Source organism: Lissotriton helveticus, chromosome 6, assembly GCF_964261635.1.
Source record: "Lissotriton helveticus chromosome 6, aLisHel1.1, whole genome shotgun sequence".
Taxonomy (NCBI): domain Eukaryota; kingdom Metazoa; phylum Chordata; class Amphibia; order Caudata; family Salamandridae; genus Lissotriton; species Lissotriton helveticus.
This window is the reverse complement of record NC_136067.1, coordinates 1,092,830,729-1,092,858,540: the sequence shown is the minus strand read 5'-3', so window position 1 is coordinate 1,092,858,540 and position 27,812 is coordinate 1,092,830,729. Positions and strand designations below refer to the sequence as shown.

The window sequence follows — 27,812 nt, the reverse complement described above, 5'->3', positions numbered from 1 at the left end:
AGTGTAATTATGTGGCACTGAGTGGTATTTGGAGTGTATGTTGCATTGAGTGCAGTGTAATTATGTAGCATATAATTATGTAAATGTACAGGAATTTATATAGCGCAAATCACCGAGCGGTTTCTAAGCGCTTGCTTAGGGAACCCGTCCTGGTATTCCCCTGTGAGATAACCCCGGCAGGGTATCCGCAAGGTGAAAGCCAGGCATCCCGCCGCGAGGGGCCGTTGTGGAGATTAAGCAAGCTATTGCCCAGAGTCGCAGAGTGTGAACCCGTGAATCGAGTAGGCACCGAAGCGAGAATTGTCAAGTCCATGGACATTTTAGGACTCAAGACCCCGCCGTGCCGGGAATTGAACCCTGGTCCCGGGCTGACCTCTGCTTCCAGGTCTGCCTCCTCTAACCAGTGAGCCACACTTCTCCACTATTATGTGGCACTGTGTGGTATTATATGGAGTGTATTTATGTTGCATTGAGAAGAGTGTAATTATGTTGCTTGTAATTATGTAAAAAACACAGTTGATGGACAGAATGTAGAACAATGTCATACATTCACCCCAGTACAAGGATCTGGGCCTAAAGCCATCGTTTTTTTGCACTCCACACCACCCTGGGTTAGACACTGGCTATATGCAAATCAGCTCTGACCCTGTGCCTCATGGGAACAGTCCAGTCCGAACTACCAAGCCATGTCTTTTCCAGACCGGAATCAAGCATCCAAGGACCGGTTTCTGGCTATCAGCCTTCATCAGCCTGGATAGCTTGACTCCAGTGGTGTGGAGAGCCTGGGACTCACGTCTGAGCATACCCAGCCCACTCGGGGTGAAAATTGCAAAAAACACAGTTGATGGACAGAATGTAGAACAATGTCATACATTCACCCCAGTACAAGGATCTGGGCCTAAATCCATCGTTTTTTTGCACTCCACGCCACCCTGGGTTAGACACTGGCTATATGCAAATCAGCTCTGACCCTGTGCCTCATAGGAACAGTCCAGTCCGAACTACCAAGCCATGTCTTTCCCAGACCGGAATCAAGCATCCAAGGACCGGTTTCTGGCTATCAGCCTTCATCAGCCTGGATAGCTTGACTCCAGTGGTGTGGAGAGCCTGGGACTCACGTCTGAGCATACCTAGCCCACTCGGGGTGTAAATTGCAGGGACGGACACCTTGGAGCAGGAACAGACACCGTGGAGCAGGGACAGACACCAGGGAGGAGGGACGGACACCAGGGAGTAGAAAGGCACCAAAAACGAGTGGGGCAGAGGGCAGAAGGGCACCAAAAACGAGTGGGGCAGAGGGCAGAAGGGCACCAAAAACGATGGGACAGAGGGCATTAGGGCACAAAAAACGAGTGGGACAGAGGGCAGAAGGGCACCAAAAACGAGTGGGTCAGAGGGCAGAAGGGCACCAAAAAGGAGTGGGACAGAGGGCAGGAGAGCACCAAAAATGAGTGGCATTTGGCGCCGCAGACACGCGAGGTTCGGTTCCAGGCACACATAGCCATGGTTGCAGTGCACAGAGACCCTCCACTGCCGCACACAGAGAAAAAAAATTAGAGGGAACATTGTTTAGAGGTGTTTGTTATTAATAAATATATTGTTTATTTTCATAACAACCTGTGTAGTGTCCTTTCATCTGGTATTCAAGGGGTTATATGTGGTAAAACAGCTGGCTTCACATGCCAAAAGAGTTTAGCCTAAGACTGCTTTGTCCATGCTACCATTAGGATAGCTGGTCTATAAGGTTGACTTACAACCAATCACCATAAGGGTTGTTTGGACTGATACAAGGTGATCACTAGAATTAGTGAGCATCATATATCAGGCCAACTTCTCACAAGGGTCTTGCCTGCACTGTGGGGGTAGGAAAGGCAGTAGTTTCTTAACCATCCTAAAAGTGTAAAAGGATGCAGAAACTACTGCATTAGCATGGCTCAGAAATGACAACTTATTATCAAATAATACCCCTAAGTTTCTGACTTTGGTGACCGGTGTTGGGGGGGAGCCTAGGTCTGGAGGCCACCATGCTGGGGACCAAGACGGGGTCAAACTACCGAAGATCATGACATCAGTCTTGTCTGAATTTAATTTTAAACAATTGTGATCCATCCAGGAGCTGATGGCCATCATGCCTTCCTGAAAGTTGGCCGCAACTGCTACTCCGTTGTTATGAATGGCCAGTACTAGCTGGGTCTCATCGGCGTATGATGTCAACCCAATTCCATATGATTTAATGACCCTCGCCAAGTCCGAAACATAGATTTTAAATAGTGTCGGCCTTAACGAGGATCCTTGGGGAACACCGCAAGGTAAGGTGAAAACAGGAGAGTAGAAGCCACCCAAATTAACAGACTGTTTACGGCCAGACAGAAAGGAAGTCAGAAGAGATTTGGCTTTACCCTGAATGCCAATGTGGGCTACACGGTCGATTAAGATGTTATGATCGACCATGTCGAAGGCTGCAGCCTAGTCCAATAATATCAGGACTGCTGCGCCCCCTTGATCCATAATCAGTGTGACTTCATCTGCTGCTTTTATCAGTGCTGTTTCTGTTCCATGACCTTTCCTGAACCCAAATTGGGTGTCGTCAAGGAGGTTATTCTGATCGATATAGTTGGCCAGCTGACAGTTCATGATTTTCTCAAATATCTCAGACGGAAATGGGAGAGATGCAATCGGTCGATAACATTTGGGTTCTGAGGGATCAAGATTTGTTTTTTTCAATAAGGGTTTAATGATTACTTTCTTCCAGATCGACGGGTAAGAGCCAGAAAGAAACATAGAGTTACAAATGTTCGTAAGAGCTGGAGCTATCAAGTTAGTCACTGGCTTAAGAATCAAAGGTGGGCATGGATCGAGTGGTGATCCTGATTTAATAGTTGTCAGAAGTTCAACTATCTGCGTTGGGGAAATTTGACTAAATTCACCAAAGGCTGTGGGAAGGGGGTTGTTGCTCTTATTGGAGCTAGCAGGTTCAGTAGTCACCTTGGCGGTGAAATTGGAGAAGATGTCATTGACCTTAAGCTTAAAGAAGTCCGCCAGGTCGTTACACAGATTTTGGGACGGTTCTATGGTAGTACATTCTGGTGGAATAGACAGCTTCGTGACAACTTGATAAAGTTGTTTAGTAGAATTTTTAGCTAACTATTTGCTCGAGATAACATTTTCGTTTCCCTGTGGTTAGAAGCTTTCTATATGTGGCCAATGCCTTTTTATATAGATCTCTGTTATTATTGTCATAATCTTTACACCAACGCCTTTCTAAGTTTCTGCACCGTTGCCTTTCTAATCTAAGGGTTTCTGAGAACCAAGGGGCGGAAGGTGTGTTACGGTTGGGAGGCATTTTTTTAGAAGGTGCTAACGTAGTAAAGGCATTGTTAAGCCAAACATTGTAATTCTCAGAGGCTATGTGTGGATCTGTTGTGTCCCTTGGTTGAGTGGAGGCCAGGGTGGACTGTAGGATTGAACCGTCCATGTTCTTCCAATCTCGAAATTGGACATAAGAGCAATTTGTGATATGTAAATATTTATAATTTCTGGTTATGATAGTAAAGATTACTGCAGCGTGGTCTGTCCACGTTAGAGGTTTCACTGAGGACGAAATGATGTGAGGGTTATTAGTAAATAGGCCATCAAGGGTGTGTCCAGCCTGATGGGTGGGAGCAGTAATCATTTGTTTAAGACCTGCTGAGGAGAGGTCCGAGATTAGGGCTGATGAATCTCTGTCATTAGTGGTTTCTAGATGAAAATTAAAATCACCAAATATCGTATAATCAGGATTGGCTGCCATAGGTTCTAGTAAGGTATTAATAGATGCCAGGAAGGGGGACCGGAGGGTAGGTGGACGATAGAGAAGAGTTCCTTTGAAGGATTGCACGGGAGAAAGCATATTAGAAAAAGTTAATGCTTCGGCAGACTCGATATCAATGGGTTCTATCCTTGTTACAAGGTTTTTTCTATATATAATGGCTATACCACCGCCTCTTTTCCCTGGGGATCTATCCTGCCTGACCACATGGTATCCATCCGGGGTGGCTATACAGAAATCTGGGCCAGATGCTTGATCCGCCCAGGTTTCAGTGATAAAGAGGAGATCTATGTTTTGACTAGTTATAAATTCATAGATTTCCTCTTTGTGTTTTATAAGAGAGCGAGCGTTAATAAGCGCACAGTAAGTGTGTTTGGCCTTTAAATCTCCTGGGGATGGATTCTGCGTTTGTTGATAAAAAGGAAGGGTCAGTTTATATAAACAGTTTAGGCATTGAGAGGATTGTAAGTTAAAAAGGGAGTCTGAGTTAAAATGAGGACAGCGAGAGCCTCCCATGGTGTTCCTTATGTCCCTAAGTTGAGTGCTGGTATAAGTAATTGCCTCGCCTCCATAATGAGGTCTGGGGGAGCGAGGCGACATTGCGCGAAGGAGGTTCTGCGAAAGGACACCACTAGCCTGGACGGAACTGAAGGTCCCAGATCTGCAAGCTAGAAGAAAAACTTCATTCCCGCCAGGCAAGAGAAATCCCCACAAGGAGAACACCACTGACCCCAGAGGGTGTATGAGGAAAAGGAGACTGAAGAGGCTTGTACCCTCACAGCAGAAGAACCGAGGGCAAGGCTAGAGGGGCCAAAGCACCCCACTTACTTACAAGGCAACAGAGCTTCCATCCAATGCCAAGACAGGAAGAAGAGGAAGAAGAAGAAGCCCAGAGAGCCCAAGGAAAAGAGGGAAAGGAAGGCGAGTTCCCTCCAGATGGAAGGCAACAGGCCAGCCAGAAGAGCGCCAACAGTCATAAGCTGCCAAAGCAAGAAGAACAGCCTGGAGGCCCAGAAAGACCGGGCAGTCTACGTTTGACAAGGGAGTACTCAGAATCACCACAGCCCTCAGGAGTGGGGCTGGAAGGTGAGAAAAATGACCGGCCACAACACTACGAGGGGCCGCGCACACGACCTCAAGAAGCAAAAGCAACATACAGAAATGCCATGGAGAACCGGCACCCGAAGGCGACCAGAACTCCCTAGCAGAGGGCAAGCTATATAACAGCTACCACTACTCCACATAGGGTACGTTAAGTCCTAAGATATGGGAACCCTCTTTGGAAGAACTTCCGCAGCAGAGGAGAAAACAAAAGGGCCACAGGAAAAAAACACCTCGCAGAAGGCTTGACAAGCAGCCCAAGCAACGCAGAAGGCCTATTCTCAGGGCCGAGTCTGCGCAACAACTCCATCAAACACACACAAAAAGGTAACAAAGTGCCATCCAGCAGCCAACAATGCCCAAATCCCAGGGAGGACCCAATGGCCAGAAAGCACATTGCACAGTCAGAACAAGCGGCCTAAGAAGGCCCAGATCCAGCCCAACTGAGCAGTCACTGAGGAGGGGTAGGAGTATAAGGTGGTGGAGGAGGAGGAGGAGGACGGAGCCCCGCCAGGAACCTTTGGATGGTGGAATCAGCCGGGGCATGGAACAATAGGCGGCCGTCAAACGGAAGATCAATGAGCCGCTCCCGAATATTTTCAGGGAACACACCTTCCCGAAGCCAAGCATGGCGACGTAGGGCGACTGAGGAAGCCATGGCCCGGCCCAGCACCTCTGAGATGTCTAGAGCGGAGCGGAGAATAAACGCTGCTAGCTACCGGCCATCCACAGCATAATGCCGCAAGTCCATCTGGACCGTCTATTGGGAGGCTGCGGATACCAAAGACTCAGCCTAGTCCCACAAACAAGAGGAGGCCCGAGCCAAAACACACAAGGAGTTAAGGGGCCCGTAGGGCAGCGCTGGTCGAGGCGAATATGTTGCGCCACCACCAAGAATCCAGCCAGCGGGCCTCACGGGACGGCGGAGTCAATAGAGGTGGCAAGGAGGGAAAGGCGGACCGCAAAAGCGGACTGGCAGTAGAGGGTGGAGGGAAAGGTACGCTGGGTCACGCGGCGCCGGAAGATGCCAGTGCAGGAGGTGGTGAAGCACCGGGTACCCTGAGGCGGGACGCCTCCAAGCCCCCGTCAGGGTAGAAAGGAGCAAACCCTCAAAGGGAAGTAAGATCTCCCTCCCACCAGAGCCCTGGTGAAGAACCTCCCAGAGATTGTCCGCCGGAAAGTGAGCAACCGGGTCACCCATGCACAAAATGCCCACGGCCATGGACACCACGTGAGCAAAGGCTGCACACGCCTCCAGGGCCTCGTGGTGGAGAAAGCAGCTCCTCCGTGGGAGACGGCTGCAAACTGAGGCGGCTGTCCCCGGAGCCAAGCAAGATGGGCAAGGGCCAGACCGGGAAGTCAGAAGGAGCAGAAGAATGAGGGACCTGCTGCTCTTCCGACGAACACACCTGCCTCAGGAAAGGCAAGCCGGTGAGATACCACGCAGCGACCAGTCTCCGGGGAGGACGACACCAATATACAGCCTGCCTCTTGAGAAGACGGAGCGTCCGAAGACGAATCCGCAGCACGACTCCTGCGTGGAGCCGTAGAGTCTGGCAGCTGAGGCAAAACCACCTGGCGTCGCCAGACAGAGTTCGTCCCAGTCACACAGCATTGGGGACCGGAGTGGAGCCGGAGCCAAACTGGCGCCGGGGCGATGCTGACTCGACCCTTACTGAGGCAGCCACCTGCGCGGAGGAACGAGATGGGCCTGGGGAGGGACGATTCAACCTCCGACGAGGCAGCCACCCGTGGGGAGGGACGAGGGGTCCCCACCCAGCCACGACCAAGAGCGGGATGAGGAGGGTCCACAGACCCCTGTGGCTCTCCACGGTCCAGTCATTGCCGGCGCCGTAGCGGCGTCACCTCGGCCTTAGACAGGACCACCTTGTCAAAGGACCGAGAGGGGCTCGGGGATGTGACCCGAGCCCCGGCGACCTCCTGCGACACCACAGGGACTCCCGCTGGAATTCGCGGCGAGGCAGAGACGCCGTGGTCTGAAGGAGGTGCCTCAGAGGAGCCGCACACCAACAGCACCACATCCTCCAAGCCTGGATCCGAACCAGTCGGCACCAGAGCCGGCGCCGGGGAGGGCCCCGCGCAAGGCAAAGGATCGGCTGACGCCCCAGGAACGGAAGGAGGAGGAGACGCCAAAAAAAGGCCTGCAAAAGCCGCCACACATGTCTCCATCTGGACTCTCGATGCCCCAACATCGGTAAACGGTGGATAGGGCGACACGCGGGGCCGCATCACCCGTGGAGAGCCCGCGCTCCCGGCAGGCCAGAAGCCAGTCCCCGGGGACAAACTGCTAGACTTACCCACTGGGGAGCGACCCTCACGTGACATCAGGGAAGGGAGAGGACGACTACCACGGCCGTATCTGTAGCCGCCCACCGAAGCAGATAGAGGGGAGGACATAGACCTGGAGAGCCGCGCGAGAGAATTTTAATCCAGCGCTCCCGTCTCGACTTCAACTGTTGGCACGCCGCACAATCAGTGGTGCCGTGATCCTCCCCCAAACACCACATACAAATGAGGTGAGGGTCCGTCGCCGACATAAGACGCCCACACGACGTGAAGTCTTGAAGCCCGAAAGGCATTCGCCCACTGTTCCACAAAGAAGGGACAATGGAAGGAAGAAAGAGGGCCCAAACAGGCCCGTAGCAAGGACCGGATCTGCGATGCACGCGGAAAAGGACAAAACTGACGTCGGCGCGCCGGGGTAGGTCTTATGTGACCTCGCTGACGTCACGTACGCAGATGACGCCTAGGCGGGGTCACGTGGTGTCCCCACGCCCCCGGCTTGCAGGAGTGCTGTGGCAAAAGTTTTCCGGATCCAGTCTCACGCATGGGGATAATTCTATGTGAAGGAATCTGTCGCTAGTAGTCTCTATCAGATTTGTCCGTTTGTTAGAACTTTTACTCCCCTATGTTTGGTCTAAAGTCCTGAAAAGGTCAATCAAAGTGGTTTGGAAGCTGCTGGGCTGGGTGACAAGAGGGTGGAAGTTGCTGCCCTTGATGTTGTCTGCAACGTCCGCTGAAGCTGCAAAAAATCTGGGCTAGCTGCTGAACTGGTCGCGAGTGGTGCCACTAGCAATAGACTACAACCTTCAAGTAGCCTCTAAATTTGTTGTGCTATTGCAACTGGCCAGAGAGTGAAAGCAAACCTCATGATAAGGTCATCAAACAGCTATCTTAAAACACTCTTGTGACAAGTCTGGTATTTCTCCAAAGAGGATGGGTCGATCAAAGGATATGTTCATCAAGGATCCATTGAAATCATTGGAAAACACAGAAGCTTGCATCCAGGCATGACACTTGATCATGACAATGTAGTTCATGGCCTGGTCCACAAAGACCACTGTGTCTGGCCAACAGAGACCACTGCGTCCGGCCCTCAAGACACGTTTGGCAATGTCCATCTTAAATTGTTTAGGCAGGGTGTTCCTGAATTTGTCAGGGACAGCCAGCAAGAACCTGCTTGCTGGCCATGTCCTAGAGGTCATGTGCACATCAGCCAAGGACACAGGCTGCATTTAGGTGCTGGAAGGACATGCCAGCATAATACCCTTTTCGCCAAAAGAGTCTATAGGCATTGATTCCCTATCTGGTAGTTGCAGGATGCTGACTTAGTATATGGAACACACTTATTTAAGAGGTGAACCTTGCACTAATCCAGATAATCCCTATGGCGATGTTGGTGGTCTTTGCCCTCTCTCAATGTGGTAGCTGGGGAGAGCAGCCTTCAGGCTTATCTTGAAGGAGTACAAAGCAGCTTGTGTTAACAACTTTAATCTTTAGTGTAGGTTAAATGTAAAGAAACCACACAGTAATTATAAGGATTGTCTTATTTGTTAAACACACTATCACTACCACTTTGGTATATCTCCTACCCAGAGCTATCAACACAATACACAAAAATACTTAACAAGCATTTACAATGCAATGGTCTCGGCATTATTAAAGGTAGAGCTATTGACATTGCTCATGACATTTTTTTTTAAAAATCATCAATAACTGGCATTGTCATTTACAGTGCCAATAGCTTAATCGCTCGCAAATGCATGACCTATTGCATTTACATCCACAGAGCCACGCACACAAAGCCACCCACCCACACACACAGAGCCACACACACAAAGCCACACACAGACAGAGCCACACACAGACAGAGCCACACAGACAGAGCCACACACACACACAGAGCCACACACAGACAGAGTCGCACACACACACAGAGCCACACACAGACAGAGCCACACACACACACACAGAGCCACACACAGACAGAGCCACACAGACAGAGCCACACACACACAGACCCACACACAGACAGAGCCACACACAGACAGAGCCACGCACACACACACAGAGCCACGCACACACACACAGACAGAGCCACGCACACACACACAGACAGAGCCACGCACACACACAGACAGAGCCACGCACACACACTGACAGAGCCACGTACACACACACACACACACACAGACAGAGCCACGCACACACACACACACACACACACACACACACACACACACACACACAGACAGACAGACAGACAGAGCCACGCGCACAGACAGAGCCACGCGCACAGACAGAGCCACGCGCACAGACAGAGCCACGCGCACAGACAGAGCCACGCGCACAGACAGAGCCACGCGCACAGACAGAGCCACGCGCACAGACAGAGCCACGCGCACAGACAGAGCCATGCGCACACAGACAGAGCCACGCACACACACAAACAGGGCCACGAATAACTGAGCCAGTCTAGCTTTTCCCATTCAATGCAGTCAGTTGTAGGACTCCTTTAGCTCTATAAAAACAATCAGAAGCAATCAAGTCAAAGGTAGTGTCAAATTGTAATGCTTGCTTGAGTACTAAACCAGGGTTATAGTGAAAGATACTAAAGACAACAGATGCAGATCAGGCCAGGTCAAAGGATTGGCTATATTTTGGCACTTGATGAGAACACGGCTGTAAAAGGGTGGAAAACACAACACTCAACTGTTACAGATCAGGTGGAACCAGCCGGGTAACACAGCGAGAAACAAAATCAATTTACCGCCAGGAAACCCCACAAAACAAAGAACCGATGTACCATAAGACTGGAGGGGGAGTCAACACCACATAAAGTGAATAGATATAAATCAGGTAGAAAGCCCCTCGGTAAAAAGGATCTGCAAGACACCAGGTCATAGAGGCCACCACCACTGGGTACGTGACTGACTGCCAGGCTGGGAGAGGAGAAGGTACAAAAAGTCCGCAGCTCGAGAGCAGGTTGAAATCGCCTCTTTACAAAGGTCCACCAGAAGCCACTTTTGGAGGGGGTGACACTACCGTCTCCAAAGACCAGCACATGAAATAGGGGCTTCTGTGGCGGGGCTCGGGCACATAGCAGAAGGGCCCGGTCCCCTCGGTTGGTCCCGTTTCCATCCCCTGCTTGTGTCTCCACACTTCATGAGAGCAGAGCGCCTAGACTGGGACCCCCACACCTGCAGAGATGCCGTTCCACCCGGTGACAGCCGCCTTGATGCATCAAGGGATATACACCATCCCAGACCTGTTCACCGACCACCAGCCCGTCAACATCCCAGAGGACAAACTCGAGGGTAAGTGGAGAACCACTGAAACTGGAGAGGGAAGGAGGGATCAGAGCCGGGGCGAGAGCACAGGGGAAGAGGAGAACCAAGGAAAGAAAAAGAGACACGCAGGAAAGAAAGAGGCGATGAAAAAAAACATAATAAGAAAGACAGACGATCAAGAGTAACAGTAAAAAGAAAAGGGAGGGGGTACATGGAAGGCAGATGAGTGTCCAGAGAACGGGAAGCAGCAAAACTGAAACCAGAGGGGGCATCAACTTACCTAGAGTGGCAGCGGGGCTGTTCCTGACGACAAAAACAAATAAATGGCTGCCGCAAAGCTACGAAATTTCGGAATCGGGGGCGTGTTTTTTGCTGAGTGACGGATGATGTCACAGATAGAAAGAACGCAAAAAACACGCCCCGAATCTGAAAAAGACGGGGCTTGAACCGAGTGACGCCCCTCTCCTCCAAAGGCTGGCCTCCATTTAGGAAGCCAGCCAATGGAAAAGAGAGGCGGGTTCAAGCCCCCTACTAGAAAACAATAAATCTCTGACCGAGACTGCGCAAGTGCAGCCTACGGTCCTCGACCTAAAAAGCAATCGGGTAAGTAGCACACAACACAGTGGTTGCCAGAAGGACACCAAACCATATACTAATAGGGTGGAATGCGAACTGTAAAGGAGAATGGGACTTGGACCAGAAGACTTGGAGGAGCCGGGCACAGAAGGAATCATCCATGGTTAAGTACCCAGGAACCCCATGGAAGCTGTGTGCAGAGTGGAAACACAGCCGCATGCCCAATGGAAGTCAATTGAGAAGTTGTGATTGCTGCTTTAAAGAAGGACCCTTCTCAGAGAAAGCCTTTGGAAGACAAAGGTTGGAGAGCCACACCAGTCGTGGATGCCCCAGGAACAAGTTTACCTGCACCATGGAAGCCAGGTGCATAGGGGTGAAGGGATGTTGGAACCTGTCATAGACCACAATAGGAGACTTCAAAGTAGATGCCTTTGGAGAAGTCTGCAATGGGGTCTGTTGGAATCCAAGAGTGGATTCTGAAGTGCAATACTTGCAAGCAGAGGAGACAGAGTCTATGCCACTCGGAGGTGACCAAGAGGCACGGAAACATAATGCCCACCGATGTCTGGAAGTTCTGAAGAGTCAGCGGTGACCTTGTTGCTGCAGCTGTGAGGACCAGGCGACGCTGAGGAACACCAGGAGCCATGCACGAGCTGTCCCACGTCGGATGTGGGGACTAGGTGGTCGTGTTCACCGAGAGGGCCAACATGCCTTGGGAGCCGCAATTGATGTGGAAGACAAAAAAAGAGCTACGTTGGGACCAGCAAGGCCAAGGGGCTCACCAACAGCAGGAGAGTCAGAGCAGGCCCCGAGCAAGCAGGGGAGCCCACTGAAGCAAGAGAAGACCTTCAGGAGGACACATAGGCTGAAGGCAAAGGAGTATCAAGAGGGCCTCCAACAGCTTGTCAAAGATGAAGGCCCACGGTGAAGAAGATGCAGAGAGGACACTGATCCTCAAGGAAAGAGGTGCTGGAGGTTCTGGTAGCCTGAAGGACTCTGGAGTGCAGGGTCAACAAGCCTTGGCAACAGCAAGTCTTCGCAATGCACAGGGGTTTCGTCCCATCGGTTCCAATGAGGGATACAGGCCTCAGTATTGAAGAGAGGGCAGGTCAGGCCTCAAGACAGTTGCAGAACCAACACCTGTGTTGCTGAGCCTCTGGAAGTCTGTAGGACGACAGGAGCAGCAGAGCGGTCAGCTGTGTTGCAATCCATGCAATGCAGGGGAGTGAAGGAATCACTCCCTCGGTGCCTACTCTAATCATGGGTTCCACTCTGCAACTCTGGGCAATAGCTTGCTTAATCTCCACACCGGCCCTAACAACGCTAGGATGCCTGGCTTCACCTTGGGGGTGCCCAGGAGTGGACACCTCACAGGAACAGGCCAGGAAGGGTTCCACAGCGGTATTCGTACAGCGCTTAGAGAGCCCTGGGTGATAGGCGCTATACAAGTGCAAATTACATTTACATTTACTCCAAGGAAGATTTCTTCAGGTGTCCTTGATGCCCACAGGTCTGGTGAAGAACCTGGAAGAGGCACAAACACAGACAACGAAGAAGACTTGAAAAACAGCGGGACCAGGAGAAGCAGGAGTCTTCCTTGGGGCAGTCTCAGTTCCAGTCTTAGTCCAATAAAATCCAAGTGTCCAGACAATTGAAGAGCAATGTAGTTTCAGGGTTGAGTCTTGCCCCACGACGAATCCGAGGACCCACCACAGGGGAGCCCTTACAGTACCCTAAAGAAAGAGTTGGAAGGACTCAGGTGTCCCTCCCAAAAAAGGGGAGGTACAGAGGGGAGGATACTCCCATGTCCTTTGTCCAGTTGCACACCAGAGCAGGAACTAAGCATTCCTGAACTGGTTAAATTTGGAGTATGCAAATAGGGCACCAAATGTGCCCTTCAAAGCAATCTTGTGGCACTGGCAAGTGCTGCCATTCCAGCTCAATACACTAAGTCCTGTCACGAAGGTGGACACACCTACCTGTGACAGGAAACCCATTTTTCTACCTTTCCCTGCTCGAGAGTTTGGCTCAGCAGCAGGAGGGCAGAATTGTGTCTGTGGTCAGCAGTAGCACTAGTTTGCTTGCAGACCCTGAAAGGCTGTTCCCAGGAGTATGGGGGCGCCTACATCGGATCACACTTCCAACACAGGAATTTGTGTTGGAGTATGATTTAAACATGTTTGACACCAAACATACCAAGGTTCAGTGCAGCCACAATTTAGACAGACATCTCATAATACCTGATGTCCTCTATATGTGTAAAAGCACAAGTTACTTAACCTTCGGTAACGATATTTCAGTAAGAAACAGTAGTTAGTATTAGATTCCTTACCTTAGAATATCCCCAGGCGTCAGACTGGATCTGGAAATTTTTGCGTAGCAGTACCCTTGCGCGTCGGTAGGCGTCGTCTGCGGCTCCACGTCCGTCGTCGTTGGCGCCGGGATGACGTAGCCGGAGTACTTAGACGCCGCCCTCGCGCGCTGACCTCAGTTCTTATACACAGCTTTTCTGCGCCAGAAACGCAGAGCCTTGATAAAAACCAACACTGGTGCCATGAAACTAGGGTCCTGAAAGGGGATGACCTTAACCCTAGATATCGGTTCGCAGAACAGGGAGAATGGGTGGGGCGGTAAGGAATCTAATACTAACTACTGTTTTACAGATATATCATTAAAGAAGGTAAGTAACTTGTGCATCTGAAAGAAACAGGTTAGTATTAGATTCCTTACCTTAGAATAGATACCCCAGCAATACCAACCCTGGTGGTGGGTCAGCGAACCAATAATCACACCAGAAAGTCCTAGAGAACAGAACGACCAAAAAGCCATCCCTCAGGACTTGGCTGTCCAGGCAGTAGTGTCTTGCGAACGTGTGCAGCGAGGCCCACGTAGCTGCCTGACATATGTCCTGCAAGGGGACTCCCTGGCCCAGGGCACTAGTAGACGCCGTGGCCCGAGTGGAATGGGCCCTCAGTCCAACAGGAGGTTCCTTCTTAGCCAAAGAGTAGTACGCCTTGATGCACAACACGACCCACTGAGAGATGGTCTGTTTGTACACCGCCCGTACCTTCTTAGCGCCCACGTAACCAACAAAGAGTTGGCCATCCACCTGGAACTGGCGTGTGCGATCCAGATAGTATGAGAGCGCACGTTTTAGGTCCAGACGGTGGAGCCTCTCTTTCTCTTTCGAGGGATGCGGAGGCGGAAAGAAGGTGGGCAAGGTGATGGACTGCCCGATGTGGAAGGCTGTGACTACCTTGGGCAGGAAAGAGGGTCGTGTCCGCAACACAACCTTGTCCGGATGGACAGAAAGGAAAGGAGGTTGAGAGGAAAGAGCCTGGAGCTCACTCACTCTCCGGGCAGAGGTGATGGCAACCAGGAAAGCAGTCTTGAGTGTAAGAAGACGGAGAGGACAGTTATGAAGCGGCTCAAAGGGAGCGCACATCAGGTAAGTTAGAACCAGGTTCAAGTCCCACTGGGGCATCACGAAAGGAACATGGGGGAACATATGAGTGATGGCCTTCAAGAATCTGTTAACAATCGAGGATTTGAACAAAGAAGGCTGATCAGGTAGCCTCAAGAAGGCGGAAAGGGCATAAAGGTAGCCCTTGATAGTGCCCAGAGCAGAGCCCTGCAGGGCAAGAGAAAGAAGGAAGAGGAGAACCTCAGAAAGGGAGGCAGAGAGTGGATCCACAGCCTTTGCTGTGCACCATGCCACAAATCTGTTCCACCTGCAGGCGTATACCGACTTTGTGAGGGACGCCTGGCTGCCACAATCACATTACAAACTTCAGGAGGCAAGTCAAAAGACATCAACTGCCGCCGCTCAATCTCCAACCATGGAGGTGGAGACTGGACAGGTTCGGGTGGAGGACCGTCCCCTGCTGCTGCGACAGAAGGTCCTCCTGAAGAGGCAGACGAATCGGGGGATTGACAGACATGCTGAGTAGCTCTGGATACCAATATCTTCGTGCCCAGTCCGGAGCCACAAGGATAACTTGGGCCCGGTCGCGCCTGATCTTCGTCAGCACTCTGGGCAGAAGTGGTATAGGCGGAAAGGCGTACAACAGACCGCAGCTCAACTCCCGACGAAAAGCGTCTCTGAGCCATGGAAATTCCAACTCGCATAACTGATGACATTGCGCGTTCTCTTCTGTGGCGAATAGATCTAACTTAGGCTCTCCCCATTGCTGAAAGAGGCCTTGCGCCACGTCCGAGTTCAGACGCCATTCGTGATCCATCATGCACCGACGGCTGAGTTCGTCCGCCCTGGCGTTCAGGGAACCTGAAAGGTGTTGAACCACAAGGGTCACGCCAGAGGCGCAGAGCCTCCTGGCGTAGGGTCCACGACCCCACCCCGCCCTGTTTGTTGCAGTACCACATGGCGGTGGTGTTTTCCGTTAACACCTGCACTACACTCCCCCGGACAGAGGGGAGGAATGCCTTCAGTGCAAGCCGGATCACCCGCAGCTCCAGAAGGTTGATGTGGAGCCGGGACTCCGCTGGAGACCAGAGGCCTCTGATCTCCGCCTCTCCCGTGGGCCCCCCAGCCCTGGAGGGATGCGTCCGTCACAACTACGTGCTCCGGTTGGGGTAGGGAGAGGGATCTGCCGCTGACCCAATCGCGGTCCGTGAGCCACCACTGCATCTGTCTTGCAGTGCCCTCCAAGATCAAGACATGGTCGGACAAGTTGCCCTGATGCTGGGCCCACTGAAACTTCAGGTCCCACTGCAGAGCCCGTATCCGCCACCTGGCGTGATGCACCAGAAGGATGCAGGAGGCCATCAGCCCCAAAAGCCGCAGCGTTAACCTGACCGAGACTCGGGATAAAGGCTGAAAGATCGGAATCAGAGCCCGAATATCCCGACCCGCTGTTCGGGAGGATAAACCCGAAACTGCGCCGAGTCTAGAACTGCTCCGATGAAGAGGAGCTTCTGAGAAGGACATAGGTGTGACTTTTTTTTTCTCACAGCTGTGACTTTGGCACATTGATGGAGAACCCCAGCAGGTGCAGGAGGTCGGCCGTAGTCTGGAGGTGGCTGACGACTGTCGAGGTAGGGGAAGACTGAAACCCCTAACCTGCGCAGATGAGCTGCGACCACCGCCATCACTTTCGTGAGCACCCGTGGGGCGCTGGTAAGGCCGAAGGGGAGCACGGTAAACTCAAAGTGCTCGTGGCCTACCGTGAACCGCAGGTAACGCCGGTGGGCCGGCAGGACGGGGATGTGAAAATAAGCGTCCTGCAAGTCTAACGCTACCATCCAGTCTCCAGAGTCTAGGGCAGTTAAGACCTGAGCCTATGTCAGCATCTTGAACTTCTCCTTCCGGAGGAAGCCGTTGACGTTCCGTAGGTCCAAGGTAGGGCGTAGGCCGCCTTTGCCCTTCTTGGGTACCAGAAAGTAGTGGGAGTAACACCCACACCCTACTTCTGGCCCAGGAACGCGCTTGATGGCCCCCTTGGCCACGAGGGCCGTAACTTCCTCTTGCAGAAGTTTCAAGTGATCCCCCGACACGCGGTGGTACTGCGGTGGCATGGCTGGAGGGGACGCCTCGAAGGGGAGGGAGTAGCCCCTTTGGACGATTTGCAGCACCCACCTGTCCGATGTGACAGTGCGCCAGTGGTGGTGGTGATGGCGGACCCTGCCCCCCACTGGCGTCACATGGGCCTGAATGAAAGCACAGACTAGGAGGGTTTTGAGGCGAATGCTGCAGGGGTAGTTATGGACTGACCTCGCCGTAGTCCCCGACCGCCGCCACAGCGGTTTCCACGTCCGCCACCGCGCTGGATGGTAGTCTGCCGCCCGTGGCTGGCAGGACGTGTGGGGGCGCCCCTTCCTTGGCCACGAAAGGGGCGAAAGGCAGCTGTTTGCTGGCGCGGGCCGAGAGGCCCAAGGACTTGGCCGTAGCCCTGGAGTCAAAGCGCTCAAGCGCATGGTCTGCTTTGTCACCAAAGAGGCGACGGCCATCAAACGGCATGTCCATAGGGGTGTTTTGGACAGCAGCCGAAAAGTTGGCGGAACTCAACCAGGCGTGGCGACGAATCGTCACCGTCGTTGCCATCGCTCTGCCCAGTGAGTCTGTGGTATCCAGCCCACCCCGGATGGAATACCGTGCCGCATCTCGACCCTCCGCAAGGGCTTGGGCGAGTTTAGTCCGGACCTCCTCCGGACATTGTGGCAGCACGTCCGCGACCTTGTCCCACAGAGAGTGGGTGTAATGGCCCAAGAGGCATGCGGTGTTGACTGACCGCAATCCCAAACTCAGGGAGGAGAATACCTTCTTCCCGTATTGCTCATACCTCTTGGATTCCCATTCGGGGAGCCGACGGGAATGCGGTCTGGGAGTTAGAGGCCTGGATAACCAGGCTCCCGGGAGTGGGGTGGGTGGACAGGAAGCAAGGGTCGCCCGGAGCCGGGCGGTGGCGCCTGGCCACGTTCCTATCTACAGGCTGACCTGTAGCGGGCTTGGACCAAGTGCCCAGAAGAACGTCCGACAAAGCCTCATTAAAAGGCAGCAGAGGCTCGGCCGAGCTTGTCTGCGGTTTAAGGACCTCTTTGAGGAGGTTAGTCCTCACGGCCGCGACGGGGAGCTTATGGCCCAAGGCCTTGGCAGCCCGCGTTAGCACCACACTATAGGCAGCCCCCTCCTCCGTAGCCACGGTAGGAGGGGAGACAAAATCAGTGTCGGGCGAAGTGTCCAGACCACTGGCCTCCCCAAGCTCACTTGTCCAGTCCAGTCCTGAAAAGACGGACACTCATGTGTCAGAGGGTCCTCCGACCCCTCCCAATCCCCCTTGTCACCCATCGCCTGATACTCAGGCTCAAAGGACGGGGCCGGGTCGTAGAAGTAAAATTCTCCCATCGGCGTCGAGAGAGGCGCCGCTCCGTCGCAGGACCCGAATCGATTGTAGGACCGGGGACGGCGTCGTCCTGGGCGGCGCCGGGGGCGACACCCTGGGGGCCGGCACCGGCGAGGTCGTGCAGTCGACCGGCGGCGACCCGGATCCGGCGGGGCCCTGCGGCGTCGGGACTGAAGTCACCGACGGCGACGGGGCCGAAGCACCCGACGGCACCGGGGCTGAAGCACCCGGCCCGCTGGGGGACCCAGTCGGGGCCGCTTGGCCCGAAGGCGCTGCGGAACCCGACGGAGGAGTGAGCGACCTCATGGCCTAGAGGAAGGCCTCGATCTCCTCCGGCGTCACGTGCTGCCCAGGGACCGGTGGGTATGGAGCAGGCCACGACGCCTGCGGCTCCGGCGGAGCCGCGGGGAGGTGTCGCCGAACTCCCGGCCGCGTCACGCGAGCATCGGGGGGAGTCAGAAGAGCGATGTCGTCTCTTCGACTTCTTGTGCCTCTTACCTGAGGACTTCGAGCCCGAAGACTGATGACGACTCCCGGAACTGTGGTGACTGCGGGGCTGACTGCCGGAGCTCGAGTCGCTTGCGGTACCGCTCCCGCCTAGCTTTAGACGTCAAGGCCCGGCAGTCGGAGCAGGACTTGTCGTCGTGGTCTGGGCCCAGACAGTGAAGACACCGGCGATGTGGGTCGTAACTGACATCAGTCGGTTGCAGTCTACGCAGGGTTTGAACCCGGGCATCCCTACCGGCACCGTCGGAGTCGAGAGACTCGAAAGATGATCAAAAAGGATCGAAAAAGTTAGTCAAAAATTGACTAGGGTACAACTTTTTCCGGATCGGCGATTGCTGGCGCGGAAAAAATAAGAACTGATGTCAGCGTGCGAGGGCGGCGTTTAAGTACTCCGGCGACGTCATCCCGGCGGCAACGACGGACGCGGAGCTGCAGACGACGCCTACCGACGCGCAAGGGTACTGCTACGCAAATATTTCTGGATCCAGTCTGACGCCTGGGAATATTCTAAGGTAAGGAATCTAATACTAACCTGTTTCTTTCAGATATGGCTGACCACACGTTAAAAGCCTGGAGAATTGACTCCTAGGTGTGTAGGGTGCCATGACAATGCAGGGATGCCCTCACACTTATAACCAAGCACCCTGCCCTCAGGACTGAAGAGCCTGCCATAGGGGTCATTTATAGATTTTAAGTGTAGGGACCTCAGATATAATTAAACTTATATCTGTCGTGAGCGGTGCAAGCACCAACTCAGAGGCTCAAATGGAAGGCCTGTAGTCATAGTTTAAGTTGACTCCCATTGGTTGCATAATACATGCTGCGACCCTTGGGTACCCCTGGTGTACCTTTGCCCTGGGTACCCTAAGTACCATACACTAGGGACTTACTAGGGAGCACCAGTAGCCTCTTGTGGATGCACTAAAGTACTTACCATGCCAATTTAGGGGAGAAAGCACAGTTACTGGGGTCCTGATTAGCAGGATCTCAGCAGACTAGGTCAAAAACACACCGACACCAAACAAAAAATGGGGGTAACCATGAAAGCAGATCCTACATTCCTACAGTAGGGCAGAAGTAAAGGACTTTCAATTGGCATCCTGTGTGAAAGCTTCTACAACTACACTTTCTGGGGTAAGATACTGGGTGAGAAAGTCTACAGGGGCCGGCGTAAGATGTTTGGCCTCAAGGCAACTAACTGGACGAGACAAGTATGGCTTTGTAAAAGAGGCAGTCTAAGTGTCTGTCTCGTTGAATGGTGGCAACAGCTCTGCCATGTAGGCTCAGGCTGTAAGATGTCTGTCAACAAATGTACTTTTAGTTCAGTAGTATGTAGCTGCAAGTCAAGTACTTCTGTTGCACCGCACAGAACAATCCCAAAAGAGAACTTTCTTCCATGTGTAGGCCTGGTTGGGCAGGGCAACTGGTGGCCTTTGAAGAACAAAGACAATACCATAGGAGTTCGGTATCTCTTTGAAAATATGCAACGTGGAATCTTTAAAACCTTCTATGTTCTGTGGGCTCAATGACAGACAGAGGAACCTGTGGTGTGCCAGGAACAATCTCGGAATGGACTCAGTCAGACGAAGCCGGTGGACTCAGTCAGACGAAGCCGGTGGAGTCAGTCAGACGAAGCCGGTGGAGGGCCAGCTCTACAGCCTCTTGCCTGTCTTATGAAATCTGGCACTAGCAAAACAGAGAAGATTTAGAGTAGAGTTCCAGAAAGACTACGAAAGGAAGAATCCGTGCCAGTAAGACTTTGAAAGGAAGCATCAGAGTGAAGGTGTAGTGCCTACATGCGGCTTGACTCCATCATGAAGTCCGAGAGCGTCAGCTTCTGATGCACAGGGGCAATTCCTATTGAGAAGCAAGATCAACATTCTAAAAGTGAAGAACCTGAGGTTAGAAATATCCTTCAGAAAATTAATTTTAGTAAATGAGGAGTTTGTCGGCCCGGGAACACATCTTAAATCTGTACCAATAGAATGGATGAATATAATATGAACTCTAAGAGACAGTCATCTCATACCTTTGAAGTTGCCTGTTTCAGTTTTGCTTGCTCTACCAGGAGCTTGTAGGATGATCCTTTGTTGCTCTGTATTTTCTCTTTTTCGATTTGTTCCACCAAAGCTTTCTGCTTTGCCTTTAATAAGTTAAGTTGCTAGGAATAAAAGTGAATGAATTAAATTAAATTATCGATTCGTCTTTCCACGCTTCTTAAAATCAAAAGCATTATTTACTTAAAATAATGCTCGGCTTTAAGTAATAAAAAAAAAATCTAAACATAACATTTGTCAGTAATTTCCTTACTCTAGCTCCAACAAATTGTTGCTTTTCATTATTTTGAAACTTTTTTAATAAAACAAGGAAACCGGAAAAAATTGTCGTCATGTGCCACTAACCATTATGACCCACTGAATCAAACTACACCTGTGAAAATCAATTAAACTCACTCACTTCTGTCCCCATGATCAAAAGAGAACAAGCTCTAGCAATGCCAATAGGTCTGGCTTAAAAGTTAAAGTGTTTGTGTAGTCACACAATACTCATATTTGAACTCATTCACCCACCCCACTGTTTCATTCTTGCATTTATCCACTTATCAATCCACTCCAAAACATACACACACAAGGCTTAACAAATGTGCAAGATAAATTAAAATATTAAAAGCAGAAAAAAGAAAACATCCTACCACCTAAGCATGGTGGACATATGCATGCAATAAAAAAGTTAAACATATAAGCGGACAGTCATTTTACAGTGTTAATACAAAAAATATGCTGTTTTAGCATTGCAATATGACTGTCACTTTTAGAAGTAATGTGTTAGATATCTTGGAACTGTATAGCAAGGACACACCAAGGATAGTACCATTCCAAGATGGTCGCCTGGTTTAGAAGTCACGGCACACTACAGATGAAATGAGTGGCAAGTGAGTGGTGTGAAAGCATGGTCTATGAATATGCTGTACTGATGTAAAAAACTTTTTTTTAAACACACAAAAAAGGGATGAAAAGCAAAGGGACCTAGAGAAGGGGGAAATCAAAACTAAAGGCTTTTCTCACCAGCCTTGAGACTGAATCACAGAGGCACAGACAGGGCGTAATTTGTGAAAGAGTGCCGGTGCCCGAAGTTCGGCTCACAAGTCAGCTTCCAGTGCAATTAAACATTGGCATGCTGAATACCAAAGCTGGTAGTCTTAAATTTGCTACCAGAAGTCCCTCTACCCTTTTTCTCGCTCTTGCAGGATACTGCTTTCTCTGTTAGGACAATTCTGCAGTATTTCTCTTCCCCCATCCTTCTGTTCTGTGTTTTTCCCTCTATGGCATTCGGTAAACATCTGATGCGGAAAAGAAGTGCTAATGGACACCTCATCGGCAACCACCAGCTCAAATTTAGCACTGGGCACAGTGCCTCCAGGCACATGAAACAGGAACCCTTGCTTGTTGCAATGCAACACTGGATTGGTGTTGTCTGTGATAACCTGCACCAGCCTTCCCTTGACGGATGACAGAAAAGCCTTCAGAGTCCAACCTTTGGCCCTCATCTCTCAACAGACTGATCTGGGCACCAGAGTCCTCAGATCACGACCTCTTCCAGATGACACACCAGCTCAGTAGAAAGACATCCATACTACTGTCAGTTTCAAGTAGGAATGGAGAGTGGCCTGTAGCTGGACCAATTGCGTTTGAGCAGCCACTTCCGAGATCCGTCAGATTTTCTTGATGCTTCGCCCATTGGAATTTTGGATTCCATTCTACAGCCTGCATGTACAACATGGTGTGGCTAGCAAGGAATACTCAAGACTCTTTAGTAGGCCAAGAAGCCTCAGAGCCTCTATTAACAAGATACAGGATCATGGCTGAAAAAATGGGGTCACTGCCCGAATGTCCTGGAATCTTGGGGGGGGGGGGGGGGGAAGGCCATAAACTGTACTGTGTTCAGGATAGCTCCAATGATTACAAAGGAGTCAGGTGCAACGTTAGCTTATTGATATAAACCCCAACAATATCAGGAGGTTCGCCAGCATCTTGAAGTGGTCTATAAATGATTTCTGGCTTGCCACAGTCAACAGCCAGTCGTCTTGGTAAGGATAAGGAAAAACTGGTATTCCCGACCTACAAAGGTGAACAGCGACCATCACCTTCGCTTTCGTGAACATCTGAGGGGCACTGGTGAGACCAAAGGAGAGCACTTTAAATTAAAAATGCTCCTGGCCTACCTTGAACCGCAGATAACACCATGTTAAATGCATCATCTGTGTAGTGAATTGGGAGAAAGCTATGCTTATCAACATAATCATCTACATCCTTGGTTGTCTATTGTTCAGAGTCAAAACAATTATGGAGCCTATGATGGGGTGTACGCCCTGGTAGAGGCACTGGGTCGCTGTCCGGGTGTATGAAGATATGTTGCACTTCTGTAATTTCGTAGCACAACATAGATCAAGATAGAGGTGAAGCCATTTCAGTGTCGGTCATCGGCATCATTACCAGATCCTCTTCCAGTACCGCTGGTGTTGACCTGGAATGGACCAACATAGGTCCTGGAGTTGTGGTGGAAGCCTGTACCTGAGTTTGTGCCAGGAACAAAGCGGGTCCAAAAAGTCAGAAGGTAGAGAGAATGGATCAGCTGACATAACTTGAGTGGGGACTCCTGCGGTTCCTATGGGGCACTGGCAAGCCAGAAGGAACAGGAAGCATACCAAAATTCTGCAGGATGGCCTCGTTAAATGTTTCAATCTGCGGTGGTGTCGCCAAAGGCCCGGAAATCTCTGGCCACACTGGTTGTCAGTTAAGAAATCCGATCCACATTTAGAAACCTCAAAGACAAACGATTCACATCATGATGCTGTTGCACTTTTTCTCTGGTTTCAGATTGGCAGGATGGGGTTAAATCCTGCTTTGCTTTTTTATGCTTGGGCTTTGAAGTTGACTTCGAGCTGAATGTTGACCATCCTACAGGGTCAGGTCCGCGACTTACAGCAGGACTTTCCCATAGGTTGCAACTACTTCTTGTGCTCAGTAAAGTTTTGACTCTCAGTCCCAAATCTACTGTGGGTGCATGAGGGCACATTTGTTGCTTGACCGAGTCCTAGTTCGAGCCCAGACACCAGAGACACCTCGTCGGGGTCCATGACTGACACCTTTTTTATATAGTTTTGGGAGAGGGCATCGTTATGCTACACCTTGGAATTCATTTCTAGAGATCGCCGGAAGACCGACCAAATTGGGAGCGGAGCTCTGTATCTTTGTCAGAAGGCACAGAAATAAAGGAATGGATTTCAGTGTGCAGGGATAGTGCATATATGGCAGTACAGAATCAACATTGAGTTGCACAGTGCCACTTAGAAGTGTGCAGGTGTAATGCTGATAAAAGGTTCTTCAGATCCAGTCTAGCGCCCAGGGAGTATTCTAAGGTGAGGAATCTGTGGTCAGAAGTAATCATCAGAATGAAACGATTACAATCTTTTATCAAGCAGGTGGAGGAATTTTACTTCAATTGCTTCTGAGAGTAAAAATGCTGTGCATCTGAAGCAAAGTAGATTTTTCTTTAAGAAGTGAGGAAAATCAAGCGATTTCCATATATTTCTTACTCAAATGCTTAGTTCAGAAAGAATACATGTGTGACTGAAGAACAAGATACTTACCTTCGGTAACGGTGTATCTGGTAGAGACAGTCTAGCCGCGGATTCCTTAACTTTAGAATGTTCCCAGGCGTCAGTCTGGATCCAGAGAATGTTCAGCAGTACCTCTGCGTGCAGGGGGTCGGGGTTGCATGGCTACTTCCTGACGGTGCCCGCGGATACGTCGTCAATGGAGCCATATAAGTCCCTCCCGGCGTGCAGACGTCAGTTTTCTACTGTGAAACTTTTCCACGCCACAACGCACAGCCACTATAAAAACTGTGAGCGAGTGGGAACAGTGTGCCAAAAAATATCAAAAATCTTTTAAACAACAATGACAAGAAACATAGAATGATGAGATACATCACCATGTAAGTTAGAGAAAGAGTACTATATACTGTAAGGGACGGAAGAAAGAGAACAGAGTACCCGCCCCTAGAAACACTCTTGCAGAAGCGAAGAGCCATGCCCTCCTATGAGGCAAAACAGCATTGGAAATTAATGTCATGACAAACAATAGGCAGTCTGCACCCACAGGACGTAACTGTAAAGGGCAACAAGACTTGAAAAAAATGACTAATGGTAATTGACCACATTTCTGCAACAGAGAATGTGAAACTATACACCCCATAAGAAATGCGTAACTTACCTGTAACTGCAGTTATCCAGTACTGGTATCTTTCATAGATTCACATGCCTGAATCATTCCCCGTCGTCGGGGTGGGAGTGCCCGGCTAATAAAAGAGTAATGTCATAAAGACATATACATAGTAATAGGCCAGAGGCCTCTCATTAGTAACATATCCATGTCCTTTTGTAAAAAGGACCAAACTTTGGCCAAGAGCCAATCAGATATCACCACCCTCTAGAACCTTCCTGGAAGGAGCCCTAGTCCCTCAGATTTTTGTAAGCACAGTGCTAAGTAGTACCTACTGAGAGAACCAAGGTGAGCCCTTCCAGGGGAGGTGGGTGGGTTGCATGTGAAACTATGAAAGATACCAATACTGGATAACTGCAGTTACAGGTAAGTAACGCATTTCTTATCCAGTATTAGGAGTATCTTTCATAGATTCACATGCCTGAATCAGAGTAGCAAGCAATCATCAGCACATTTCGTATGGTACAACATGTAAAATCACTCGATATTAGAATACCAATTGTGAAATATAACAAGTACCAAAATACCATATAAAAGAGAAATGTGCGAATAGACAGTAGGATGGAGGGATGAAAGAGAAGGCTCACCTCTAGTGAAATAGATGACGGAGCACAGCTTGTCCTACTGCTGCATCTTTCATAAGTTCTGAATCCAAGCAGTAGTGCCTGGTGAACGTATGTGGTGTCTTCCATGTCGCCGCTCTGCATATGTCGATAATAGGCACTCGCGCAAAGAGCGCCATTGAAGTGGAGACAACTCTGGTTGAATGAGCCCGAACTTTAGAATGAAGAGGATGACCTGCCTGTTGATGGCAAAAGTTAATGGCTGCAGAGATCCAACTAGAAATGCTCTGCTTAGTTAAAGGAAGACCCTTTCTGGGCCTGCTGAAGGTAACAAAAAGCTAGTTGGATTCCCGAAACTGTTCTGTTCGGTGGATGTAGAACTTTAAACAACGTTTGAGGTCTAAAGAGTGGAGAGACCTCTCTGCTTCGGAAAGTGGATTTGGGAAGAAAGTCCGCAAGACAATAGGTTCATTCAGGTGAAAAGTAGACGGAACGATCGGGATGAATTTAGGGTTGGTCCGTAGAATAACTCTGTCCTGTTTAAACTGCAGGAAAGGATCCTGAATAGAGAAGGCTTGCAGCTCACTTACACGCCTTGCTGATGTGAGCGCTATAAGAGAGCAGTTTTCCAAGACAGGTATTTGATGTCAGCTCTGTGTATTGGCTCAAAGGGATGTTTCATCAGTTGAGCAAGCACAATTTTTAGCTGCCAGGTGGGTGGAAAAGCTCTCACCGGAGGGAATGTCCTGAACAGGCCTTTCAGAAATTGTTTAACCAGCCTATTGGACCAGAGGGAAGTACCAGATGACGAACGCCTGAACCGAGATATGGCCGCTAGGTGGACTTTAATAGAAGCATGGACCAATCCTGAGTGCGCCAAATGGAGCAGGTAAGGTAGAATTTGTGCAGGTGTTGAAGAAAAAGTGTGTATTTTGTTTGCCTTACACCATACACAGAACCTTTTCCACTTTAGAGAATACGTCTTGTTGGTACTGTCGGCCCGAGCCTGGGCTAAGACTGCCCTGCATTCTTGAGGAATGTCTAGGTTCTGAAACTCTCTGAACTCAGGAGCCAAGCTGACAATCTGAGAGACGCTGGATCCGGATGCTAGACTTGTCCCTGGTTCATTGTGAGGAGATTCAGGCAAGACTTCAACAGAATAGGCGCTTCCAGCGACAGGAGATGAAGCTCTGTGAACCAGTGCTGGCGCGGCCACGCTGGGGCTATCAAGATCAGGGTGCAACGCTCCGCCTTCAGTTTCCGGAGGACCCTGGGAATTAGGGGAAACGGAGGAAATGCGTATGCAAAGACGTTGCACCATGCGATCGAAAATGGATCCCCTAGCGATCCCTTATGGGGATGCCAGCTTGCGTAATGTTGGCATTTTGCGTTGTGCTGTGTCGCAAACAGATCCAGGCGAGGCCTGCCCCATCGGGCGAATACAGAGCTGAGAAGTTGTTGATCCAGCTCCCATTCGTGGCACACCGATCGTAGTCTGCTTAGAGAGTCCGCCAGGACATTGTCCGTCCCTGGGACATACTCTGCCCGAAGGGAAAGGTGATGTTGAAGTAGCCATTTCCAAATCCGTTGAGATTCTTGAGACAATGTCAGAGAGCGAGTTCCCCCTTGTTTGTTTAGATAGTGCATTGTGGTGGTGTTGTCTGTTCTCACAAGCACTGGGGAATCTTTGATACTGGGCAGGAATGCTTTTAATGCCAGGTAGACTGCCCTTAACTCGAGGAGGTTTATGTGCAGTTGCTTCTCTGCAAGGGACCACTGTCCGCTGATTTGAAGGTCCTGAAGGAACGCACCCCATCCTTCCAAAGACGCATCTGTAGTTATCACGTGGCGAAACTGGAAGTATGAACGAAAGACCCTGCCTCAGATTCTGTGGGTGAAGCCATCAGTTCAGAGCATGGACAATGGTAGGAGTTATCCGGATTATGTCGTCGAAAGATCCCCTGGATTGAATCCACTGAGCGGATAGCGCCTACTGAAGTGGACGCATACGAAGGCGGCAGTGTGGAACCAACAGGATGTTGGAGGACATCATTCCTAACAAGGATTTTTAAAGGCGCACCGTGATGGACTTTTTGAATTGAATCCGGGCGGCCAAGGTCCTCAATTTCAATTGAGGTTCCCGTGACGGGAAAGCCTTTCTCGTAGTAGTATCTAGGACAGCTCCTAGAAAAGTGAGACACTGGAACGGCTGAAGGATGGATTTCTCTTCGTTGAGAGTAATTCCCAGATTGTTGAAGAGCTGAAGACAGGCTTTGGAGGACTTGGTCACGCCTGCGAAAGTAGGTGCCTTGACGAGCCAATCGTCTAATTACGGGAAGACCTGGTGATGTTGTTGGCGGAGGTACGCTGCTACTGGAGAGAGACATTTGGTAAAAATGCATGGCGCTGATATCAGGCCGAAAGGCAATACCCGAAACTGGTAGTGCTTGCCCGCCACCGCGAACCTGAGGAATTGTTTGCGGTTCCTGTGGATTGGTATATGAAAGTACGCGTCTTGAAGG

The 27,812-nt window shown here is 50.6% G+C and overlaps 1 protein-coding gene across 4 annotated transcripts in view; it reads right to left on the bottom strand.

Moving 5' to 3' along the window:
* Positions 1-27,812, bottom strand: part of BIRC6 (baculoviral IAP repeat containing 6) — a 2,208,279-nt gene that overhangs the window by 1,149,957 nt on the left and 1,030,510 nt on the right. For all 4 annotated transcript variants that reach the window (XM_078648748.1, XM_078648749.1, XM_078648751.1 and 1 more), the window contains one exon: positions 20,473-20,604. In XM_078648748.1, coding sequence (XP_078504874.1) covers positions 20,473-20,604 — 132 coding nt within the window. The remainder of the gene's footprint in view (positions 1-20,472; positions 20,605-27,812) is intronic.